Source organism: Cetorhinus maximus, chromosome 20 (genome assembly GCF_964194155.1).
Source record: "Cetorhinus maximus chromosome 20, sCetMax3.hap1.1, whole genome shotgun sequence".
Taxonomy (NCBI): domain Eukaryota; kingdom Metazoa; phylum Chordata; class Chondrichthyes; order Lamniformes; family Cetorhinidae; genus Cetorhinus; species Cetorhinus maximus.
In genome coordinates, this window is record NC_135898.1 from 52970668 (window position 1) to 52993163 (window position 22496).

A 22496-nucleotide genomic window follows, 5' to 3' on the forward strand; every position below is an offset into this window, starting at 1 on the left:
ATTTATATGGCTAGTTTAATTAGATTGCTGGTCAATGGTAACCCCCACCCCCCCAGGATGTTGATGGTGGGAAATTCAGCGATGGTACTTGTTGAACATCAAGGGGAAGCAGTTAGATTCTATCACATTGGAGATGGTCATTGCCTGGTACTTGTGTGGCACTAATGTTACTTGTCACTTATCTGCCCAAGCCTGAATGTTGTCTAGGCCCTGCTGCGTATGAGCTCGCACTGCTTCAGTTTCATAGTCATTGTGAATGGTACGGAATATTATGTAATCACCAAAAAACCCCATTTCTGACCTTATGTTGCAGGGAAGATCATTTTTAAGCAGCTGAAGATGCTTGGACCTATGGCATTACCCCGAGTAACTCTTGCAAAGCATTCCTTGCAATTTATAGCTGAATTCTGAGACAAGGGGTTTGGGGGGGAGGGGAGAAAAATATCAGAAGTCTAGCTGCATAAATCATTCAAAATGTTGGCCTAAATATGAAAAACAAAACCAGCACCAAATTTTAGCACTGAAAATGCAGAACTTGTGGGAGGGGGAGAAAATTCTCAGGGTCTTGGTATGAAATTTAAGTGATAATCATCTAACGGTGATAATTCTATTTTCTTTTGGTCAACTTATACTCTTAAGAGAGCTAAGTTTAAATGTCTATCTTCTCCTCCAGTATGCTGCAGCATCACCTACTAGCCTTTTCGCAAACTAAGCTTACATAGAAATTAAAATTCAAACGCACAGTGGCGGTGGTGGTGGTGTGGTCAAAATGGCTTTCAAAAGCCATCCACAATATGCACTTTCCAGTTCTCCTCTCTTTGTGCCTGCCAAGTTCGAGGTCACTGTGACACATTGTAGTGGCTCTAATACTGCTTCATTATTTCTCAACATCAACACACACCAGGCATCAAATCCCATACTGAGGCAGTGAAGCCCATTTATGTTCTTTTTCCCATTGCTTTCCTTAACAGGACACTCCCTCAATTGCAGTCTTTTATCATGGTTCAGTGGTTAACGCTGAGACAACTATCAGATTGATTTAAGGACAGGCAATGCCAACAGCAAAGATTAATAATGGTTTGATACGTTTGTCCTCTAACCCCGTCTACAGACAAGGGTTCAATTTAAAATGAAGTATGGAATGACATTGATTATATCAGCACAAAACCAAGATACAGTAGCTGGCAGCTGAATAAATGTTGGTCTTTGTGTCTCAAGTTTTGACCTTACAGCAAAGGTTTGCAGCAGTTTTTTAAAAAACCATCCAAAAATTACAAAACACGTTAACCCTTCAAGTATAGAATTTCTGTAATGCATCAAAAAAAACCTAACAGCTATACTATACATTTAAGATTAATTCCTTAGAGATTATATTTCCCAATATTATGCCATCTTGATGCATGCTGTAATCTGAATGACTGTTATTTTGCTGAAATTTTCAGAGTACAGATACTGCGTATATTTTCATACAAGATACACCGCCCATGGCCCCCCTCCCCCAACCCTTCAGCCCAATTCTTGCAATGCTGATGGCAATTTCTTTTTTCCTCCACTGTCCTCAAAGCTTTCAATGATTGAAGAAAGGGCTTCTCCTAACAGGTGATTCAAAGCTTCCTCCCTCCCCAATCCAGGGAGCTGCCCTATCAATCACCGCACTCCTTCCAGCAATGGAAAATTAAATTTCACATGCTGCAACGTGCAGCAGGAGACAGGTGTAGTGGAAAGGGTGGGGGACCATTGCTGCAGACAGTGAAACGATACATATCTATTAATCTAGTGGATGAGTATTCTGTACAAGGTGGACTGCTCCAGGTCTTTCCTTGTCTATCAGGTATGCTTGCATTACAACAAAAGGAAACACATAAGATAGATTAGACAATGCTTTAAGGGTTGCAGTTGCTGACTGTCTCAGTGCAGTGAATAGGAGGCAACCGCAGCATGCCTGAACCACAAACACCCGGTACAATGACAAGATGATGTTTCCTCAGGGATGTTTCCTATCCCCCCCCCACTATGCACCCCGCCTCAAAGCATGTATAGCTGAAAAGGTTACCAGAGGGATACTTTCTGTACAAAGTTCGCTACTACCTGAAACTACATACAAGACAACCACCCCTACTTTAACGGTGACATAAATTTCCCATCTCATGTACAGGAATTCCATGCTTTCATATTTATGAATAAAACTACTATCCGCACCATATACCCACAAGTCCATGCAGGAAGTATAGTTATACAGATGGTCTTAACTGTTAAGATGTGGGGTGGACCGAGAGGATGAGCAGCATGGTAGCACCCACAATGCTCACAAGCATATCACAATTTATTGGCAAGGACTGTTGCATTGGTCTAAAGCAGAGGGTGTTCCAAAAGAGGTTCAGAGAAAAACATACTTTTGTAGTATGGAGTTTCCAAAATTAAAATGGATATGGTAAAGAGTAAACTGTACAGTGGCTATGGTTATACTGTAGCTGATGAAAAGCAAAATTACTGCAAGTTGATCTTTGTGTGGCATTATCACTTATATTGATACAAACCTGGTTGGGTATTATTTCTTTAGTGCTTTGGGAAGAAATATGTCAGTACAACCTCACCATTAAGAATGAAGTGCTTGATGACAGACAATTTTGGGGTGACTAATGCTGAAGGCAATTCTGTCGATTTACAAAAGATAGCATGGAACGTATAACTAGGTTGTGTAGTAGACTAGGTTGTACTTTGGCCTCAGGAGGCTGGATTTATATTAATTCAAGGCTAAAGAGATGAAAATCTCCACTTTCAAGTAGTCGTAATGAAACAAATTATTCTTGCAGGACACAAGAAAGGCAAGGCTATTAATAGCTTCACAGAATTTTGCTTTTATGAATTTTATGCAGAGAATTTAGCTCTTGCAATGTGACACTCAAAAAAAAATCCTAATTTTACATTAAGGCTACTAAAACATCCGGTGCTAAAATTAACATTTCAAACAAATTTTAAAAACTCTTTTTCACTCCGTCGCTCTTCTTTTTCACTATTTTCTTTTCCCATTTTCATGATTTTAATTTTAATTTTTAACATTTGCATAGTCTCCCTTAAAGATTAAACTTGTCCATTGTTTCAACACTTCTATACATTTTCTCATTCCAGAGTGGAGAGACACAATAAATTCTGCGACTCGACTGGTTGAAAAGCCTGCCTCTAAACCAGAGACATCACAACTCATGCACCATTAAAAGGATTGACTTATGTTATTAAAATGATTTGTGTTTCAATGGATGTCAGGCACTTTACTAGTTTGAGACAATTCATTGATGGCCCAGGACGGCAGGTACTGTCATAATTGATTTGTTTTGCTGGCAGCACTCGAAGGATTAACATCATGGTGCACTGGCATTAATGTCTAGCTAACAGTGTATTCACTCTAATGGCCTTGGCAATTAACCAGCATGTAAGCTGTTTTCTGTCTTGTACAAAATACAACAGGAGACAACGACTTTGCCAACATTAAAGTAATAAGAGTTCTGACTTGTTATAATGACTGTATCAAAGATATTCAGAAACTGGCCAACGCCCCTAGACATTTAAAAAATGTTGCTGCTCAGTGTGCTATGCCCCTGTAGCATTACATTGGTGTAGAATACAAATATACCTACTTGACACTGAGTTAATTTACATTTTGCTACCAGGGCCTACTGTTTACTGATCCTAGCATTACACCTCCTAGTTGCCAGCCTGAACCTTTTTTTTTTGTTTAATTCAGTGGTGCTCCCATGCACCTATTGCCCCTGTCCTTTGCTGTTTGACATACATGGAGTCCTAGCTTCACTAGGTTGCTGTCTAATTTTTGGATATGCTGAGTGCTGCTCTTCTACACTCCTTGTTCAAACAGGTTTGGGCCCTTGGCTTGATGGTAATGGTAGAGTGCAGAACCTGCTGGCCATGAGGTTACACATTGCGCTCGAATACAATTCTTTGGCTGATGGCACACAGGGCCTCATGGATGCCCAGTTTTGAGCATTTAGATCTGAATCTATCCATTAATCACGATAGTATTACCACACAACATAATGGAGGGGTATCCTCGGTGTGAAGACAAGGCGATTAAGTCCAGCTGTGCTGTAGTCACTCTTACACCATTATTAACAGATGCTTCTGTGACAGATGGATAGGGGAGGACAAAGGCAAGGAGGTTTGTCCTTCACGTTGGTTCTCTCACCACCTGTCACAGGCCTAGCCTGACAGCTATGTCCTTTGGGATTAGGCTGATTTGGTCAACAGTAGTGCTATTGAGCCACTTGTGATAATAAGACATTAAAGTTCCTACCCAGAGTACATTCTATTACCTTACCACTCTCAGTGCTTATTCCAAGTGGTGTTCGACATGGTGGAATACTGATTAACCAGCTGAAAGAGGCAGTAGGCAGTAATCAGAGGAAGTTTCCTTGCTCATGTTTGATGGGATACAACAAGACTACACTATGCAGGGTTTGGAGTCAATGTTGAAGACTGTCAGGGCCTTTACCTTTGGTGGGTCTGTTCTGTCAGCAGGATATAGCCAGGAATGATGATGCAGGTGCCTGGGGCATCCTCTGGTAGCTTCACGGTTATCATTACTGCCACTAGCTTTTTAAATCCAGATTTATTTAGTTAAACAAATTCAAACTCCCCAGCTGCTGTGGTGGGATTTTAACTCATGTCTCTGGATTACTAGTCCAGTAATTTAACTACTCTGCTACCATACTCATGCCACTGTTGCATTTTGTGTCACCATGCACCTACTCTGTTTGGTATAGTGGGGTGAATGGGGAAAGCCAGATGGAAAGAAGTGAAAAAGGTGAAATGTAGGAAAGGTTTGAGAGTGAAAGGGGAGTAAGGCAAGGATATCACAGGCCGAAGCAGGGATTGAGGGAGGAGGGGAGAATAGAACTTAATTTAAGTATGCATGATGTATAGGATGGCAAACAATGAAGAAATGGACAAAGGGGAGAATAGGGAAAAGAATGATGAGAAGAAATATTGGGAGTAAAGGGCTGTTATCTACTGCAAATTGTTAATCAGACAATAGAAAAAGACTCAAGGATGTGGGGGGATGCAGGTGGGAGAATGGATAAACACAGGGCACAGAATTACTGGATGAGTTGAGGGGCATAATGAATTTAAAGTTCCATGGAGGGAAACTGACAAGATTCGAAGGGGTAGGCAGCATTAAGAGAACACGCAAGTATTCCAATGAGGCAATGGTTGAAATGACAGTAAGACAATCTGACCACATGCATTATTTGGCTTAAAAGTCATCCTGCAACCCTCACTACAAAAGCAATCCTATAAACAAGAATTGGCATTCCAACCCCCCAACACAGTACCTACCACCCCACTGAATCCTTCCCAAGACTAGCACCTTGTAGACACCATTGTGAAAATTTGGCTTGCATCACTGATGGCTTCCTCCCCATATCACCACAGCACCCAAGGAAGAAAAAAGTACAAGAGAAGTAAAACAAAGGCAATTGGTAAGGTTAATAGAGATGGACAATTAACAATGCCAAAGGAGATCAACAATTAATACAATAAATATCTTTCATCTACACCACACTTCCTGTCGGTTTATAACAGTTTTCCATCACATTTGGCTGAATGATTCAAATCAAACAGCAGCAAATCAAATCTCAGATAAGGTATAAATGAAAAGCGATGAAAACTGAGGAACTAGCAAGGACTTATGAAATTCAAATCAACCATAATGAACAGTCAGAAGAATCTGCTGATGAAGAAAATAAAAAGGTAAACGAGTTAAACCACTCAAAATATATTTTGAAAAAAATTCACATTTTTTTCTTCTGTGACTCAAAGTTCCATTGTCTAAAGAAGCATTTTAATCAAAAATGTAAAAAACGTAATTGTTTTTTATTTTTTATTCTTTGACAGGATGTGGGCGTCACTGGCAAGGCCAGAATTTGTTGCCCATCCCGAACTGCCCTTGAGAAGCTGGTGGTGAGCCGCCTTCTTGAAACGCTGCAGTCCACGTGGTGTAGATATGCCCACAGTGCTGTTAGGAATAATCTCCTTGTTAAACAATAACACTTACCTTGGAGCAGGACAACATTCCACTGAGCATTTTGGTCCCTTTGCCAATGCCAACCACTGAAGTCAAAGAACAAAGGAAAACAGTAATTATTTTAAAATGTGAAGATAAAAGGAATTACAGCAAATCAGCAATGAAAACAAGAAAGATTGGGAGTGTGGGGCAGCACATTGATCAAGAAACAGGTCTTAGAGCCATAATGCAGAAAATCTATGAAGCTATCAGTACAGGGCTCAGCTGCTGTAACAGAATGATAAAATATAATCAAAAGAGGTTGTATTGTTGCTACATAACTCATTGGTCAGACCTCATCTGGACTCCTCTGTGCAGCTCTGGGAATAATCAAAGGAAATATATTATTGCTCCAATGCTCGCAACAAGGTAAAAAAGCAAGAAACAGAAAATTCTGAAATCTGAAATTTAAACTCTGAGGTAAAGCTAAGCATTATATTTTGGGACCAACCTTTAAAAAGACGTTGCTGTGTCAGAATTGAAACAAGTTTGACAAGGATGATTCTGGAATTTAGGGCTGAAGCAGCATTCCCTTTCAGGTATGCAGCAACTGGGAATGTACCACACAGGGAACAAACAGGCCCTCCAAGGTGTGTACGTGTGTTAATCTGAAGGGGACTATGCAATGCAACAAGCTGGCTGCATACGGCCAACTGAAGTTAAAGGGGATCATTGGCTCGACGGCATGAAAAAGGTCTCAGGAGTGAACTTTTGTTTTTTAATAAAGGAAAAAGGAGGATGACATTATCCAAGTCTTTATAATAAATATAGGCCAAATATTTGAACTTAGAAATAGAAAACAATGAGTACAAATATGACTAGTTAGGTGGAGACTGGATGAATATTTTCTCTTAATTTCAGTTGAATGTCATCTACTGAAGTGGTCCAGCCTATTATCTATTCAGTAGATTCAAAATCAGTCATACAAGTGGCACATGAATAATTGCCTGCCCACTTCAACCCAATGCTCCTAAAGGCTTTCTCAGTCACTTTTATATCTGAAATGTCAAAAGTAACAAAATGCTTTAAACTTCAGCAGCTTTTCATTTCCCCATATCTATCAGCAACAGGAGTCATCATCTGGTTGTACAATGAGCTGGCATTCTGCTGCCATCACCAGCATTTCACCAAATTAAAATGCTGATGAGCAAAGCAAGCACACATTAGCTACAAATTACTGTAATTCCTAATTTGTAATGTGTGTCTTGTTACGAAGATGGAAAAGAAATAAGACAGTGGAGGGTGACAACAAACAGCGCCCAAGAAATCAAATAAACAGCTAATGTTTATCCATTGCTACAAAGTACCTTTTCTCCCCACTTCTTACCAAGCACTCCTGATGCTGCACTATCAAGGGTTCCTCCGTGTCCCAGCTTCAGAACTTGTTTTTTTCTTTTCATTGGATGTTGTTTGATGCCAGCCTCTGTTTGAGCAGGACAATTAAAATGAGAGACTACACATCATGATACAGTTGCGTTTTAAGGCTTTTTGTAAATCTTTTAAAACGCGCTTTGTTCCACCTGTTGGAATTTACGTGGTGTCACTAATGCATGACTGCATGTTCGAAGATAGTCTACCATCATCATCTCAACACCAAGAATGAGCATTGAAAAAAAAATGGTCTTGGTGATGGAGAGGGCATGGGTTCTCCCCAGCCTGCTTATTTGGTCAGCAACTAGTTTAGCCATTTATCATCAGATCTAGCTGGATCACATCAAGAACAGGGCCTTGTTCTCTCTTGCCAATCACACTGGAGAGAAAATATAACACCCAGCTTCTTTATTCCATAGCTAAGCATCTCATTAAATCCCTTTCCCATGTCCCCAGTCACCCTCACCAACTGTGAGATGTTCATGGACTTCTTTATCACTAAAATTGAGATCACCCACTCAGCAGCCTCTGCTGCTTCCCATTCTTTCCTCCCCCTTGCCAACCACAAGCCAAACCTCCTCCAAGGCTCTCCCTAATCTAGCACTGAATCGATGCCTTTCTCTAGTTTCTGTGCCATCTTCCCATATGCCCTCAAAATCTCTCATCTCGATTTGTAAAACACTGCATAATTGTATTTACATAAAATAGATCACTTTGCTCCCCTTCCTTTCTTCCTTGTTAGCTGACTTTATAAATGGATTCCTCTCTACAGATAACAACAACCCTTTTGCTTTCAAAATCATCACTATTACTACCCTTCCTAAAAAAACCCTAGACTCCCCCTGCCTTTGCAAAATTACTGCCCCATCTCCAACCTCCTTTTCCTTCCCAAATAGATTGAACAAGTTGTTACCTCCATTATCTGCCCATCTTTCCTTCGACTCCATGTCTGAATCACTCCAGCCTGAGTGCCAAAATGAGCTTGGCCAAAGTTACAAATGACATTATCATCTGTGATTGCCTAGACCTATTCAGAAATTGCTGGTGGTGGCCTCCTTGAACTGTTGCGGTCCATGGGGTCTAGGTACATCTAGAGTGCTTTTAGGAAGGGAGAGGGTTCCAGAATTTTGACCAAGCAACAGTGCAGGAACAGTGATATATTTCCAGTCAGGGTGTTGTGCGACTTGGAGAGGGGCTTGCAGGTGGTGGTGTTCCCATGCATGTGCTGCCCTTGTTCTTCTAGGTGGTAGAAATCACAGGATTGGAAGGTGCTGTCAAGGAGCCTTGGCAAGTTGCTGCAGTGCATCTTGGAGCTGGTCATTGCCTGGGGCTTGCGTAGTGGGAATGTTATTTGCCACTTATCAGCGAAAGCCTGAATGTTGTCCAGGACTGCTTCATTACCTGAGCAATTACAAATGGCTCTGCACTGTGCAATCATCAGCAAACATCCCCACTTCTGACCATATGTTGGAGAGGTGGTCATTGATGAAGCAGCTGAAGATGGTTGGGCCTAGGACACTACCTTGAAAAACTACTGCAGCGACGTTGGGGCTGAGATGTTAACCTCCAACAACCACAACCATCTTCCTTTGTGCTAGGTATGACTCCACTGGTGCGGAATACTTGTTTATCCTCTCTGAGCCTTTGACACTGTCAACTATCACGATCTCTCTCCAACACCCTGCATCAGTTGTCCAGCTCAGTCAAGGTTCCCTCACTTGATTCCACTCAACCTATTCAATCATAGCCATTGCATCAGCAGTAATGGCTTCTTCTTCCTGCACCTACATACTGATCTCCAGAATCTCCCAAAAATCTGTCCCAGGCCTCCCTCTTCTTCCTTGCCTACTTGCTGCTTCTTAGTCACACAAACTGAAGATATGAGATTAGGTTCCATTTGTATGCAGACAATACCCAGCTCTACCTCTGTACCAGCTCTCTTGTCACCCTCTTAAAACCCACCCAAAAATAAGATTTCAGTCACCAAATCTCTTGTCTTTTTACACCTAGTTCAGTCTGATCACACCTCTGTAAAGTTCCTTGGGGTGTCTTTCATTTAAAAGATGCCATTCAATTCAAGTCATTGTTCTCAATCAGGCTATAATATTCCATTACTGAATGAGTATAAAAACTTAATTGAGGGCAGGCATTACTGGCAATTAAATTTGGGCTTTGAAAAATTCCATTCCACAACAGTACTAACCTTTCCAATTATAATTATTTGCTCACTCAAAGATGAATCGGTTGCAATTACCAAGCCAGGAAACTGAACATTTGTAATTGAAGTGTTGTAAACATTATAAAGCGGAGGTGGATTTTTTTTTTTTAATTATTCATTCATGGGATGTGGGTGTCGCTGCCTAGGCCAGCATTCATTGCCCATCACTAATTGCCCTTGAGAAGGTGGTGGTGAGCTGCCTTCTTGAACCGCTGCAGTCCATGTGGTGTAGGTACACCCACAGTGCTGTCAGGGAGTTCCAGTAGTTTGACCCAGCAACAGTGAAGGAATGGCAATATATTTCCAAGTCAAGATGGTGAGTGGCTTGGAGAACTTCCAGGTGGTGGTGTTCCCGTCTATCTGCTGTCCTTGCCCTTCTAGATGGTAGTGGTTGTGGGTTTGGATGGTGCTGCCTAAGGAGCCTTGGCGAGATCCTGCAGCACATCTTGTAGATGGTTACACACTGCTGCTGTCTTGCATCAGTGGTGGAGGGTGTGAATGTTGAAGGCGGTGGACAGGGTGCCAATCAAACGGATTGCTTTGGCCTGGATGGTGTCAAGCTTAGAGTGTTGGAGCTGCACTCATCCGGGTAAGTGGAGAGTCAGGACACACTCCTGACTTGTGTCTTGTAGATGGTGGACAGGCTTTAGGGAGTCAGGAGGCGAGTTACCCGCTGCAGGATTCCTGCCTCTGACCCGCTCTTGTAGCCACAGTATTTATACGGCTAGTCCAGTTCAGTTTTTGGTCAGTGGTAACCCCCAGAATGTTGATAGTGGGGGTTCAGTGATGGTAATGCCATTGAATGTTGATGGTTAGGTTCTCTCTTGTTGGAGATGGTCATTGCCTGGCACTTTTGTGGCACGAATGTTACTTGCCAACCCAAGCTGGAATATTTTCCAGGTCTTGCTGCATTTGGCCATGGACTACTTCTGTATCTGAGGAGTCGCGAATGGTGCTGAACATTGTGCAATCATCAGCGAACATCCCCACTTCTGACCTTATGATGGAAGGAAGGTCATTGACGAAGCAGCTGAAGTTGGTTGGGCCTAGAACACTACCCGGAGGAGCTCCTGCCATGATGTCCTGTAACTGAGATGATTGAGTTCCAACAGCCGCAACCATCTTTTCCTTTGTGCTCAGTATGACTCCAGCCAGCAGTAAGTTTTCCCTGATTCCCTCTGACTCCAGTTTTGCTAGGGCTCCTTGATACCACAACTGCCTTGTTGTCAAGGGCAGTTACTCTCACCTCACCTCTGGAGTTCAGTTCTTTTGTCCATGTTCGAACCAAGGCTGTAATGAGGTCAGGAGCTGAGTGGCCCTGGCAGCCAAAGGTACTCCTATTTTATACGTGATGCGCTATGTTCAGTGCTGAGCACAGAGTTTGTCTGTTGATTGTCAATTCTGCTCGTCTTGATCATCAGTGCTTAGCCAGCTTTTGTTTTTTCCAGATGCAGCTGGGACTCTATAGTTTACAAGGTCCTTAGTAAATGCATTACTTTTGATGACATCTACCCAAGAAACAGTGAGGCCAAATATAAACATGAGACCTTTAAGCACTACACAGACAAACAGCTTTTTTTTAAAACAATCATGACCTACATACCATTCCTACATTCTATTGTATTGTCTGATGAAATCACAATCACTTCAATCCATACTAGATGCGCCAGAAAAGGTCAGGATTGGAATAAGGTGGAATGACACTTACCAACATTAAAGTGTTAAGGGTAGTCTGTGTTTAATAGGAAGAGTCATTCCATTTCCAGACCAAGATGTGACTATTTAACTTTGAAATCAGAGAGCAGGTTCTTGCAATTATGATCCCAGCAATAGCTTCACATTCACTATGGCTTCCAATCCTTTAGATACAATAGCAGCAATGCTAATGTTAAAAAAGCCAATTGAGAGTCTATCAGGGCCAAGTTTGATCTTGCCTTGCTGACATCCACATAATGCACTTCCACAAAATACAGACATAGGAGGCCTTTCAACCCTTTATAGTTCAATCAATACAGGAAACAAGTAGCTCTCCTATCACATCATCTAACTGAAAATTGAATGAATCTAAGGGTTTCAGCTTCACTAGCTTAACATTTCAAGTGTCAATCACCAAGTTCTTCTTGACATCTGCCCTAAATTGTCCTTTCACCAGTCAAACCTCCCTCGTTTCTGTGCTTTAACTTATTTCTAATACTCCAGATTTAATTTTTCTATGGCAAATAATATTTTATCCTCCTTACAGTCCCCTCTTCATCACATCCTTTCAAGCAACAAGAGCTCCAAGTTCTCCAATTCCTACATAATTCAACCCAGAAATAATCCCCCAATGATACAACAGTTTATTTTGTCTTGGAATACCAAAGCTAGCTTAATATTCAAGGAACAATCTCATCAGGGCAATGTACTTTTTTTTGCATTTCTACCCTCCAGCTTATATGGTATTTGTGTATGTTAAAGATAAAAAAGTGCACTTATTGGTGATAAGTTAATGATGGTATTCGTGCATTAGAGAAACCAGAATGTAGAAGCAGTTTTGCTTGAGATGGGAAACAATAAAGGCAAAAAAGTCACTTGGGGGAGTGGTGTATAGGCCCCCTAATTGTAACTACACGGTAGAGCAGAGTATAAAGGAAGAGACATGATGGCAGGGGGAGGCTGTGGCAAAGTGGTATGTCACTGGACTAGTGTTCCAGAGACCCAGGGTAATGCTCTGGGAATCCATGTTTGAATCCCACCATGGCTGATGGTGAAATTTAAATTCAATAAAAATCTGGAATTAAAAGTCTGATGATGACCACAAAATTATTGCCGATTGTTGTGAAAACCCACCTGGTTCACTAATGTCGTTTAGGGAAGGAAATCTGTCATCCTTGCCTAGTCTGGCCTACATGTGACTCCAGGCCCACAGCAACGTGGTTGACTCTTAAATGCCCTCTGAACAAGGGCAATTAGGAATGGACAATAAATGCTGGCCTCGCCAGTGACGCCCACATCCCATGAACGAATAAATATGAAAGATAATGGAAGCTTGTCAGAAAGGTACAGTGATAATTATGGGGGATTTTAATCTACAGATAGATTGAAAAAATCAGATGGGCAAAGGGAGCTGAGATAAGGAGTTTATAGAAGGTTGGAGCCAACCAGAGAGCAGGCTATACCAGACCTGGTACTGTGCAATGAGATGGGATTAATTGATAACCTCATTGTGAAGGCACCCCTAGGTAGCAGCAAACATAATATGATTGAATTTTACATTCAGTTTGAGGGAGAAAAGAGCGGGTCCAGGACGAGTATTTTAAACTTAAATAAGGGAAATTATGAGGGCATGAAAGCAGAGCCAACTAGCAAATGAGGTTAAGGGAAAGGTCCATAGAGATGCAATGGCAGACTTTTAAAGGGATGTTTCAGAATACACAGAATAGATACATTCCAATGAGAAAGAAAACTTCCAAGGGGGGACCCACCATCCAGGGTTAACTAAAAAAGTTAAAGACTGTTAAACTTAAAGAAAACACATAATTGCACAAAGATGGGTGGCAGGTCAGAAGGTTGGGCAGAATAATGTGAACATCAAAGAATGGCAAAAAGATTAATTAAGAGGGAAAAATTAGAGTATATGAGACAGCTAGCTGGAAATATAAAGATGGATAGTAAGAGTTTCTATAGAGATTTAAATAAGAAAAGAGTTAAAGTGAGTATTGGTTCTATAGAAATTAAATCTGGGGAATTAATAATGGAAAGTAAGGAGATGGCAGTTGATATGATCATGTATTTTGCATCGGTTTTCACTAAAGAGGATACAAGTAACATCCCAGAAATAGCTGTAAACCAGGAAATGGAAGGGAGGGAAGAACTGTGGAAAATTACAATCACCAGGGAAGTGGTATTGAGCATATTGTTGAAGCTGCGGGCTGACAAATCCCCAGGTCCTGATGGACTTCATTCTAGGGTCTTGAAAAGTGGCTAGTGAAATAGTTGATGTATTGGTTTTAATTTTCCAAAATTCCCTAGATTCGGGGAAGGTTCCATTAGATTGGAAAATAGCAAATAGAACTGCTTTATTCAAAAAGGGAGGGAGACAGAAAACAGGAAACTAGGGGCCAGTTAGCTTAACATCTGACGTAGGGAAAATGTTAGAAGCTTTTATTAAAGATGTCATTGCAGGGCACTTAGAAAAGTTTAAGGCAATCAGGCAGACTAAACGTGGTTTTGTGAAAGGGAAACCATGTTTAACCAATTTATTGGACTTCTTTGAAGGAGTCACATGTGCTGTGGATAAAGGAGAACTGGTGAATGTACTGTACTTAGATTTCCAGAAGGCATTTGATAAAGTGCCACATCAAAGGTTACTGTAGAAAATAAAAGTTGATGGTGTAGGGGGTAATATGTTTGCATGGAGAGAAGATTAGCTAGCTAACAGGGTCTTTTTCTGGTTGGTAGGATGTAACAAGTGGTGTGCCACAGGGATCAGTACTAGGGCCTCAACTTTTTACAATGTATATAAATGACTTGGATGAAGGGACAGGTGCTGACAGCACTAAGATAGGTAGGATGTAAAGAGGCTATAAAGTGACATAGATAGGTTAAGTGAGTGAGCAAAGATCTGGCAAATGGGAGTATAATGTGGGCAAATGTGAAATTGCCCACTTTGGCAGGAAGAATAAAAAAGCATTTAATCTGAATGGTGAGAGACTGCACAGCTCTGAGATTCAGAGGGATCTCGGAGTTCCAGTGCATGAATCACAAAAGGCTAGTATGCAGGCACAGCAAGTAATTCGGAAAGCTAATATGATGTTATCATTTATTGCAAGGGGAATTGAATACAAAAGTAGGGAGGTAATGCCTCAGTTGTACAAGGCACTGGTGAGGCCACAACTGGAGTACTGCGTACAGTATTGTCTCCTTATTTAAGGAAAGAGATAAATACGTTAGCAGGTTCAGGGGAAATTTACTAGGCGAATAGCAGGAATGGGCAGGTTGTCTTCGGAGGAAAGGTTGGACAGGTTAAGCTTGTATCCACTGGAGTTTAGAAGTGTAAGAGGTGACTTGATTGAAACCTTTAAGATCCTGTGGGGTCTTGACGGAGTAGATGTGGAGAGGATGTTTCCTCTTGTGGGAGAATCCAGAACTAGGGGTCACAGTTTAAAAATAAGGTGGTGTTCATTTAAGACAGAGATGAGGAGAAATTTTTTTGAAGGTCATGTGTCTTTGGGCCTCTCTTCCTCAAAAGGCATTGGATGCAGGGTTTTTGAATATTTTTAAACAGAGCTAGATAGATTATTGATTAATAAGAGGGTGAAAGGTTATCAGGGGTAGGTGGGAGGTTACAATCAGATCAGCCATGATCTCGTTGAATGGTGGAGCAGGCTTGAAGGGCTGAGTGGTCTACCCCTGCTCCTAGTTCGTATGTTATCTAGCACCTTTCACAATGTCCCAAAGCACTTCGCAGCCAATGAACAGAGACAACATAGAGAAATGTAGCAACCTATTTGCATCTAGCGAGGTTCCAAGACTAGCAGAGATAAGTGACAGGATAACCTGTCTTTAGTCATGGTGCTTGAAAGATAAATGCTTGGGGAGGCGATGGTGTAATGGTACTGTCGTTGGACTGGTAATCCAGAGACCCAGTGTAATGCTCAGGGGGCCAGATGGTGGATTTTGAATTCAATAAAAATCTGGAATTAAAAATCTAATGACGACCATGAAACAAGTGTACTGCAAACTTGTGCTCCAGAACTTGCCATGCCCCTAGTCAAACTGTTCTAGTACAGCTACAACACTGGCATCCACCCAGCAATATGGAAAACTTCCCGGGTATGTCCTGTTCACAAAAGGCGGACAAATTCAAACTGGCCAATTACCAACCCATCAGTCTACTCTCCATCATCAGTAAAGTAATGGAAGGGGTCATCAACTGTGCTATCTAGCAGCACTTGCTTAGCAATAACCTGTTCACTGATGCTCAGTTTGGGTTCTGCCAGGGCCACTCAGCTCCTGGCCTCATTGCAGCCTTGGTTCAAACATGGCAAAAGAGCCAAATTCTAGAGGTGAGGTGAGAGTGTCTGCCCTTGACATCAAGGAGCCCTAGCAAAACCGGAGTCAATGGGAATCAGGGGGAAAACTCTCCGCTGTTTGGAGTCATACCTAGCACAAAGGAAGGTGGTTGTGGTTGTTGGAGGTCAAGTATCTCAGCTCCAGGACATCACTGTAGGAGCTCCTCAGGGTAGTGTCCTGGGCCCAACAATCTTTAGCTGCTTCAATGACCTTCCACCATAAGGTCAAAAGTGGGAATGTTCGCTGAAGATTATGCAATCTTCAGCACCATTCGTGACTCCTCAGATACTGAAGCAGTCCATGTCTAAATGCAGCAAGGCCTCGAAAATATCCAGGCTTGGGCTGACAAATGGCAAGCAACATTCATGCCACGCAATCACCATCTTCCATAAGAGAAAATATAACCATTGCCCCTTGACATTCAATGGCATTACTATCGCTGAATGACCCACTATCAACATCCTGGGGTTACCATTAAGACTGTGGCTACAAGAGCAGGTCAGAGGCTAGGAACCGTTGTGGCAAGGAGCTCACCTCCTGACTCCCCAAAGCCTGTCCATCATCTACAAGGCACAAATCAGGAGTGTGATGGAATACTCTCCACTTGCCCAGATGAACGTAGCTCCCACAACACTCAAGAAGCTTGACACCATCCAGGACAAAGCAGCCCGCATGATTGGCACCACATCCACAAACGTTCACTCCCTCCACCACCTATGTAGAGTGGCAGCAGTCACCAAGGCTCCTTAGGCAGCACCTTCCAAATCCACGACCATTACCATCTGGAAGGAAAAGGGCAGCAGATAGATGGGAACACCACCACCTGGAAGTTCCCCTCCAAGTCACTCACCATCCTGACTTGGAAATATATCGCCGTTCCTTCACTGTCACTGGGTCAAAATCCTGGAACTCACTCCCTAACCTCATTGTGGGTGTATCTACACAACAGAATGCAGCAGTTCAAGGCGGCAGCACACCACCACTTTCTCAGGGGCAATTAGTGATGGGCAATAAATGCTGGCCTAGCCAGCAATGCCCACATCCCATAAATGGATTTTAAAAACTAGCCAGAACATAGCTCCCCTGCTTTTCTTCCAAATCTGTTTAATCTGCATCATTAAAAAATGACCTAATCATATAGTTCATTGCTCTTTGTGGGACTATGCTGTGCGCACTTACTGCACTTCAAATGTACTACACTGACTGCGAAACATTTGATGTCTCTTAGTCATGAAGAGAATTATAAGTCTGAGTTCTTCGCTTTCTGAATCAAGCAGAGCGTTAGCTCTGAACCAAAATAAGCATAAACTGCCTTGAATTTAAAATACTCATCTGCGTTCAAATGCCTCCTTGGCCTTGTCCCTACCTATGTCTAATCATGGAAAAATGATGCAATCTGTTATTGAGGTAGCAGCAGGTCATTTAGAAAATAATATCAGGCAGAGTCATCATGGTTTCGTGAAAGGGAAATCGCATATTGTAAATTTATTAACAGTTCTTTGAGGATGTATCAAGCGAATCGATATAGGGGAACCAGTAGATGTAATGTATTTGGATTTCCAAAATACATTCAATAAGGTGCCACATAAAAGGTTACTGCACAAGATATGAGCTCATGGTGTGGGGGTGATATATTAGTGTGGATGGAGGATTGGCTAACTAACAGGAAACAGTCAGGAGAAAGGGGTCATTTTCAACTTGGAAAATTGTAACTAGTGGAATGCAACAGGGATAAGGCCACAATTAGATCAGCCACGATCTTATTGAATGACGGAGCAGGAACATAGGACTTTGGGGCAGGATTAAGTCATTTAGCCTTTCGACCCTGTTCCACCACCATTCGATAAGATCATGGCTGATCTGGTTGTGGTCTCAACTCCACTTTCCTGTCTGCCACCCATAACCCTCAACTACCCTGCCTTTCAAAAATGTATCCAACACAGCCTTGAATAAATTGACCCAGTCTCCACTGCTTTCAGGGGAAGAGAATGCCAAAGACTGCCAACCCTCAAAAAATTCTCATCTCAGTCTTAAAAGGGAAGGCTTTTATTTTTAAACTGTGTCCCCTAGTTCTAGTCTCCTCCCACAAGGGGAAACATTCTTCCAGTATCCACCCTCTCAAGTCCCCTCAGAGTCTTGAACAAAAACAAAAATACCTGGAAAAACTCAGCAGGTCTGACAGCATCTGCGGAGAGGAATACAGTTGACGTTTCGAGTCCGTATGACCCTTCATCAGAACTAAGACATATAGAAATGAGATGAAATATAAGCTGGTAGAAGGGGGTGGGACAGGAGAGCTCAATAGGGGGCCAGTGATAGATGGAGGCCAAGAAGAGATTGCCAAAGATGTCATATACAAAAGGACAAAGGGGTGTTGACGGTGGTGATATTACCTAAAGGATGTGCTAATGGGGACATTAAGGGAAGCAAGGTAGTGGCAGATGGCCCTAGTGCAGGTGGGGTGGGGGGAAGGAATTGAAATGGGCTAAAAGGTGGATGAAACAATCAATCAAAATAAATTTTAAAATAGGAGGGAAAAGAAAAAAATATATATATAGTTGTAAAAAAATTATAAATTATTGGAAAAAGGGGGATCGGAAAGGGGGTGGGGATGGAGGAGAGAGTTCATGATCTGAAATTGTTGAACTCGATATTAAGTTGGGAAGGTTGTAAAGTACTTAGTCGGAAGATGAGGTGCTGTTCCTCCAGTTTGCGTTGAGCTTCACTGGAACACTGCAGCAGGCCAAGGACGGATATGTGGGCATGAGAGCAGGGTGGTGCGTTGAAATGGCAAGCGACAGGGAGGTCTGAGTCATGCTTGCAACAGACCGAAGGTGTTCCGCAATGCGGTCACCCAGTCTGCGTTTGGTCTCTCCAAAGTAGAGGAGACCGCATTGGGAGCAGCGAATGCAGTAGACTAAATTGAGGGAAGTGCAAGTGAAGCACTACTTCACTTGAAAGGAGTGTTTGGGCCCTTGGACGGTGAGGAGGGGGGAAGTAAAGGTCAGGTGTTGCACCTTCTGCGGTTGCATGGGAAGGTGCCGTGGGAGGGGGTTGAGATGTAGGGGGTGATGAAGGAGTGGACCAGAGTAGCCCGGAGGGAACGATCCCTGCAGAAAGCCGCTGGGGGGTTAAGGGAAGATGTGTTTGGTGGTGGCATCATGCTGGAGTTGGCGGAAATGGCGGAGGATGATCCTTTGAACGCGGAGGCTGGTGAGGTGATAAGTGAGGACAAGGGGGACCCTATCATGGTTCTGGGAGGAAGAGGAAGGTGTGAGGGCGGATGCGCGGGAGATGGGCCGGGCATGGTCGAGGGCCCTGTCAACCACCGCTGGTGGAAAATCTCGGTTAAGGAAGAAGGAAGACATGTTAGAGGAACTGTTTTTGAAAGTGGCATCATCAGAACAGATGCGATGGAGGCGAAGGAACTAAGGGAATGGGATGGAGTCCTTACAGGAAGCGGGGTGTGAGGAGCTGTAGTCGAGGTAGCTGTGGGAGTCGGTAGGCTTGTAATGAATATTGGTGGACAGTCTATCACCAGAAATTGAGACTGAGAGGGTCTCCCTCAGGATCTTACCTATTTCAATAAGGTCACCTCTCATTTTCCTAAACTACAATGGGTATAGGCCCAACTTGTTCAAGCTTTCTTCATAAGACCCAGGAATGAGTCTAGTGAACCTTCTCTGAATTGCAGGCTCAAGGGGCCGAATGGCCTAATCTTGCTCCTATTTCTTTTTAAGTTATGATCTTATGATCCAACTCCACAATCCTTCATATTGCATAGAAGACACTCTTATTTCCTCGCAAGGTACAAAACCTTGCACTTGTCTGCATCTGCCGCCATGCTGTCATTTAGATTTTATTAAAATCGAGGTTACTGTGGTGATCAAAAATTTGGCCAATTTTAGCCAAAGGTTTGAAACCTACTGCTAATTTGGAATCAGGTGAACCAGCTGACCAGGGTCCAATCTGGAATCTTCCCAATTTGCATGGCTCAGCGTCACAGTATTACATCGTATATTTACTACCAGTAGCTTACAAATCTAGCGTACCAAAGATAAAATAATGAAAAGTTCAGAAACTCAACAATGCCCCACAGTCAAGCTAAGCTGCAGCATCCCCTACACCAGTTCTGTAACAGTTTTCAAATATATATGAACTGAGCCTATTCAAAAAAAACTCCCCACGAAAGCAAACCACGCTTTTAAAAAATGGAGCAGGAAATATTTAAATTACTACTGACTTACCAGGAGATGACAAACAGGGCAAATACCCAGCCATGCCAACTCCTAGAATGGAACAACATGAATTGCACATTTGTTCCACTCCCCACTTCGTAATATGGATTTCACCCCTTGCTGGACTTCCAGGAAATTTTCTTCTAGACACTAATATGAAATACAAGTTATGACAGAAATTATTCAAGACTCTTAATTGTGCTTTCGCAATGATGCTTCATTACGCAAACAAAAGTTATAAAACGCATGTACCTTTTAAAAGCTTCGTTTTCAGGAGGTTCAGCACATCTGCTGAAGTGGGGCCTTTCTTTTTGTGAATAGCAAAGAGCCCATTGAGACCCTGCAACTTCTCAGCCAGTGCAATGGATCCCGATCCAGCCGCCATGTTGATTCAGGACAAACCCCTTCAGCACCTGAACCACGTGCTCGCTACCGGTCCCCCAGTGCATTCTGGGACTTGTAGTCTGCCATCGTGAGAATTCAGACTCAGTGTCAGCACTGCGCCCCGTGATTGGAGAATTCAGACTCAGTGTCAGCACTGTGCCCCGTGATTGGAGAATTCAGACTCAGTGCCAGCACTGCGCCCCGTGATTGGAGAATTCAGACTCAGTGCCAGCACTGCGCCCCGTGATTGGAGAATTCAGACTCAGTGCCAGCACTGCGCCCCGTGATTGGAGAATTCAGACCCGGATTGTACACTACATGCATCATCCCCTGAATAATGCTCAAGTCAGAGAGATGTGATTAAGGTATTTTTGGTTCTATTATTAAGAAAAGCACCTACCTTACAATTAAAAACACACAGGGAGAACTGTCAGCATCTGAAAAACAGAAAAATGCAGGCCAACTTTTGTGTTGGAAATGGTCTGCACCAGGTTTTTCTCTTATTATTTTCAAATTCTAGCAGCTTCTTGTATTTACTCTTTTAATTTAGACTACCTGATTCCATCTTGATTGCTCACAGAAATAGAATGAGGCTAACTGCATCCACTGTTATTGAAGTGTAAATGGGACAGCAACTCTCGTGACAACTTGTGCGCAGTTAAATGTGGAAATCAATGTTCTCAATGCTCTGTTCGTTCACAATCTTCACTATTGCAGTATCTTACTGCAAGACTCGATACTGATACACAAGGAAAGGCATAGCATTGCTGTATTTACATGATAGGTATCTGCTAACTTTGCCAGAAAAAATTAGGGGTTGTCCTCTCTATACTCTTACTGCATTAGAAGTCTTAATTATTGCCCAATAACCTCTCTGGCTCTGAAAATTAACATCTGCAAATGTGGAGACTCAATGGCCAGAATTTTCCCGTTGGCGATTTGGGGGTGGGGCCTGCTCGCTGACGGGAAAATGACGCGGGATGACGTCGGGAGGAACCCCCAACCCCCAATTGAGGCCATTGACAAGATCATTAAGCTCATTGAAAGACCTGCCCATCCAACCTTAAGGCTGGCAGGCAGGCCAGGAGCCCCAGCGGGCTTCTGAAAAAAGATAAAACCTCATCCATTGGCGGGATGAGGTTTCATCTCAGTTTTTAAAAAGTTTATTAAAGTTTCACTCATATTTATCAACATGTCCCATCTCGTGTGACAGTGTCACATGTGGGGGACACGTTAATAATGTTTTTCTTTCTCTATTTTTAAAGTTTTTTAAACATTCAGCACTCTCCCTGAGACAGCACTTAGTCTCACGGAGCAGTGTGCTCTTTCACACGCATGCATGAAAGAACGCACTTTGACAGATGGGGAATCCCTCCCCCACTCCGCACAGGAAGCGCATAGCGCTTCCTGTTAGGCAGGCCACTGGGCGGGCCTTAATTGGCCCACCCACGTAAAATGGTGGCCGGCCCTGTTTCGGCGGCGGAGTTCAGCTGCCTGCCCGCCACCGAGCTGGTGGGGCCAGCCCGCCCATCAAGGTCAAAATTCTGGCCAATCCTTCAGATTTTAATTATTGTTGGAGATCTTTAAAAAGGAACAAGTTTTATTTTTTAAATCTTTTATTCTGTCTCTGTTTTTTATCTCCCTCTTAATCCCATCTTTATTTCCCTCTCTTTATTTCAACTCCCAGACATGATTCAGCATTGAATTAAATATTCTAGCTTACACTTCCTGGTTCAGACTCTGTGCTGCTCATTCATGATTCTTCAAATTGATTTGTTAAGGAGATATAGAGTCGTTCGTCCTGTTCACACAGGTCCCAGATTCCCTGTAGAGGGTCCACTCTTTTTGGTCCTCTAATTTATAATCGGTTCCAGTGCAAATGTAATCAACAGCTTACACCATCTGTCCTCCACTGAGAGCAAAATCTGGTTCATTATGTTACTTTCAGAATATGTTCAGAGTTGGATTCATAGTGTGGCCATTTCAATTCAGGGACCTTTGGTTAATCACTTGTTGGCACACTGGTTTACAAAGGCTTCTCTGAAATTTGAATTTAATTCTATTCTCTACCAAAATTAATGTATTTCCCTTTCACAGTCACCACTTTCTGCATGCAGCCTCATCTATTTCTTGGAAATTTGCATTGCTGGTAGCT

General features: G+C 42.6%; 1 protein-coding gene across 2 annotated transcripts in view; it reads right to left on the reverse strand.

Annotated features, from left to right (window-relative positions):
- trub1 (TruB pseudouridine (psi) synthase family member 1) overlaps positions 1-20392 on the reverse strand; it is a 60447-nt gene extending 40055 nt beyond the window's left edge. The window contains exons 1-3 of one of the 2 annotated variants that reach the window (XM_078564663.1): positions 20210-20392; positions 7404-7499; positions 6068-6123 (exon numbers count right to left, since the gene is read on the reverse strand). In XM_078564663.1, the coding sequence (XP_078420789.1) occupies positions 6068-6123; positions 7404-7499; positions 20210-20342 (285 nt within the window). In that variant the 5' untranslated portion in view covers positions 20343-20392. The remainder of the gene's footprint in view (positions 1-6067; positions 6124-7403; positions 7500-20209) is intronic. The other variant, XM_078564665.1, reaches the window with a different exon arrangement.
- Between the last annotated feature and the right edge of the window lie 2104 nt (positions 20393-22496).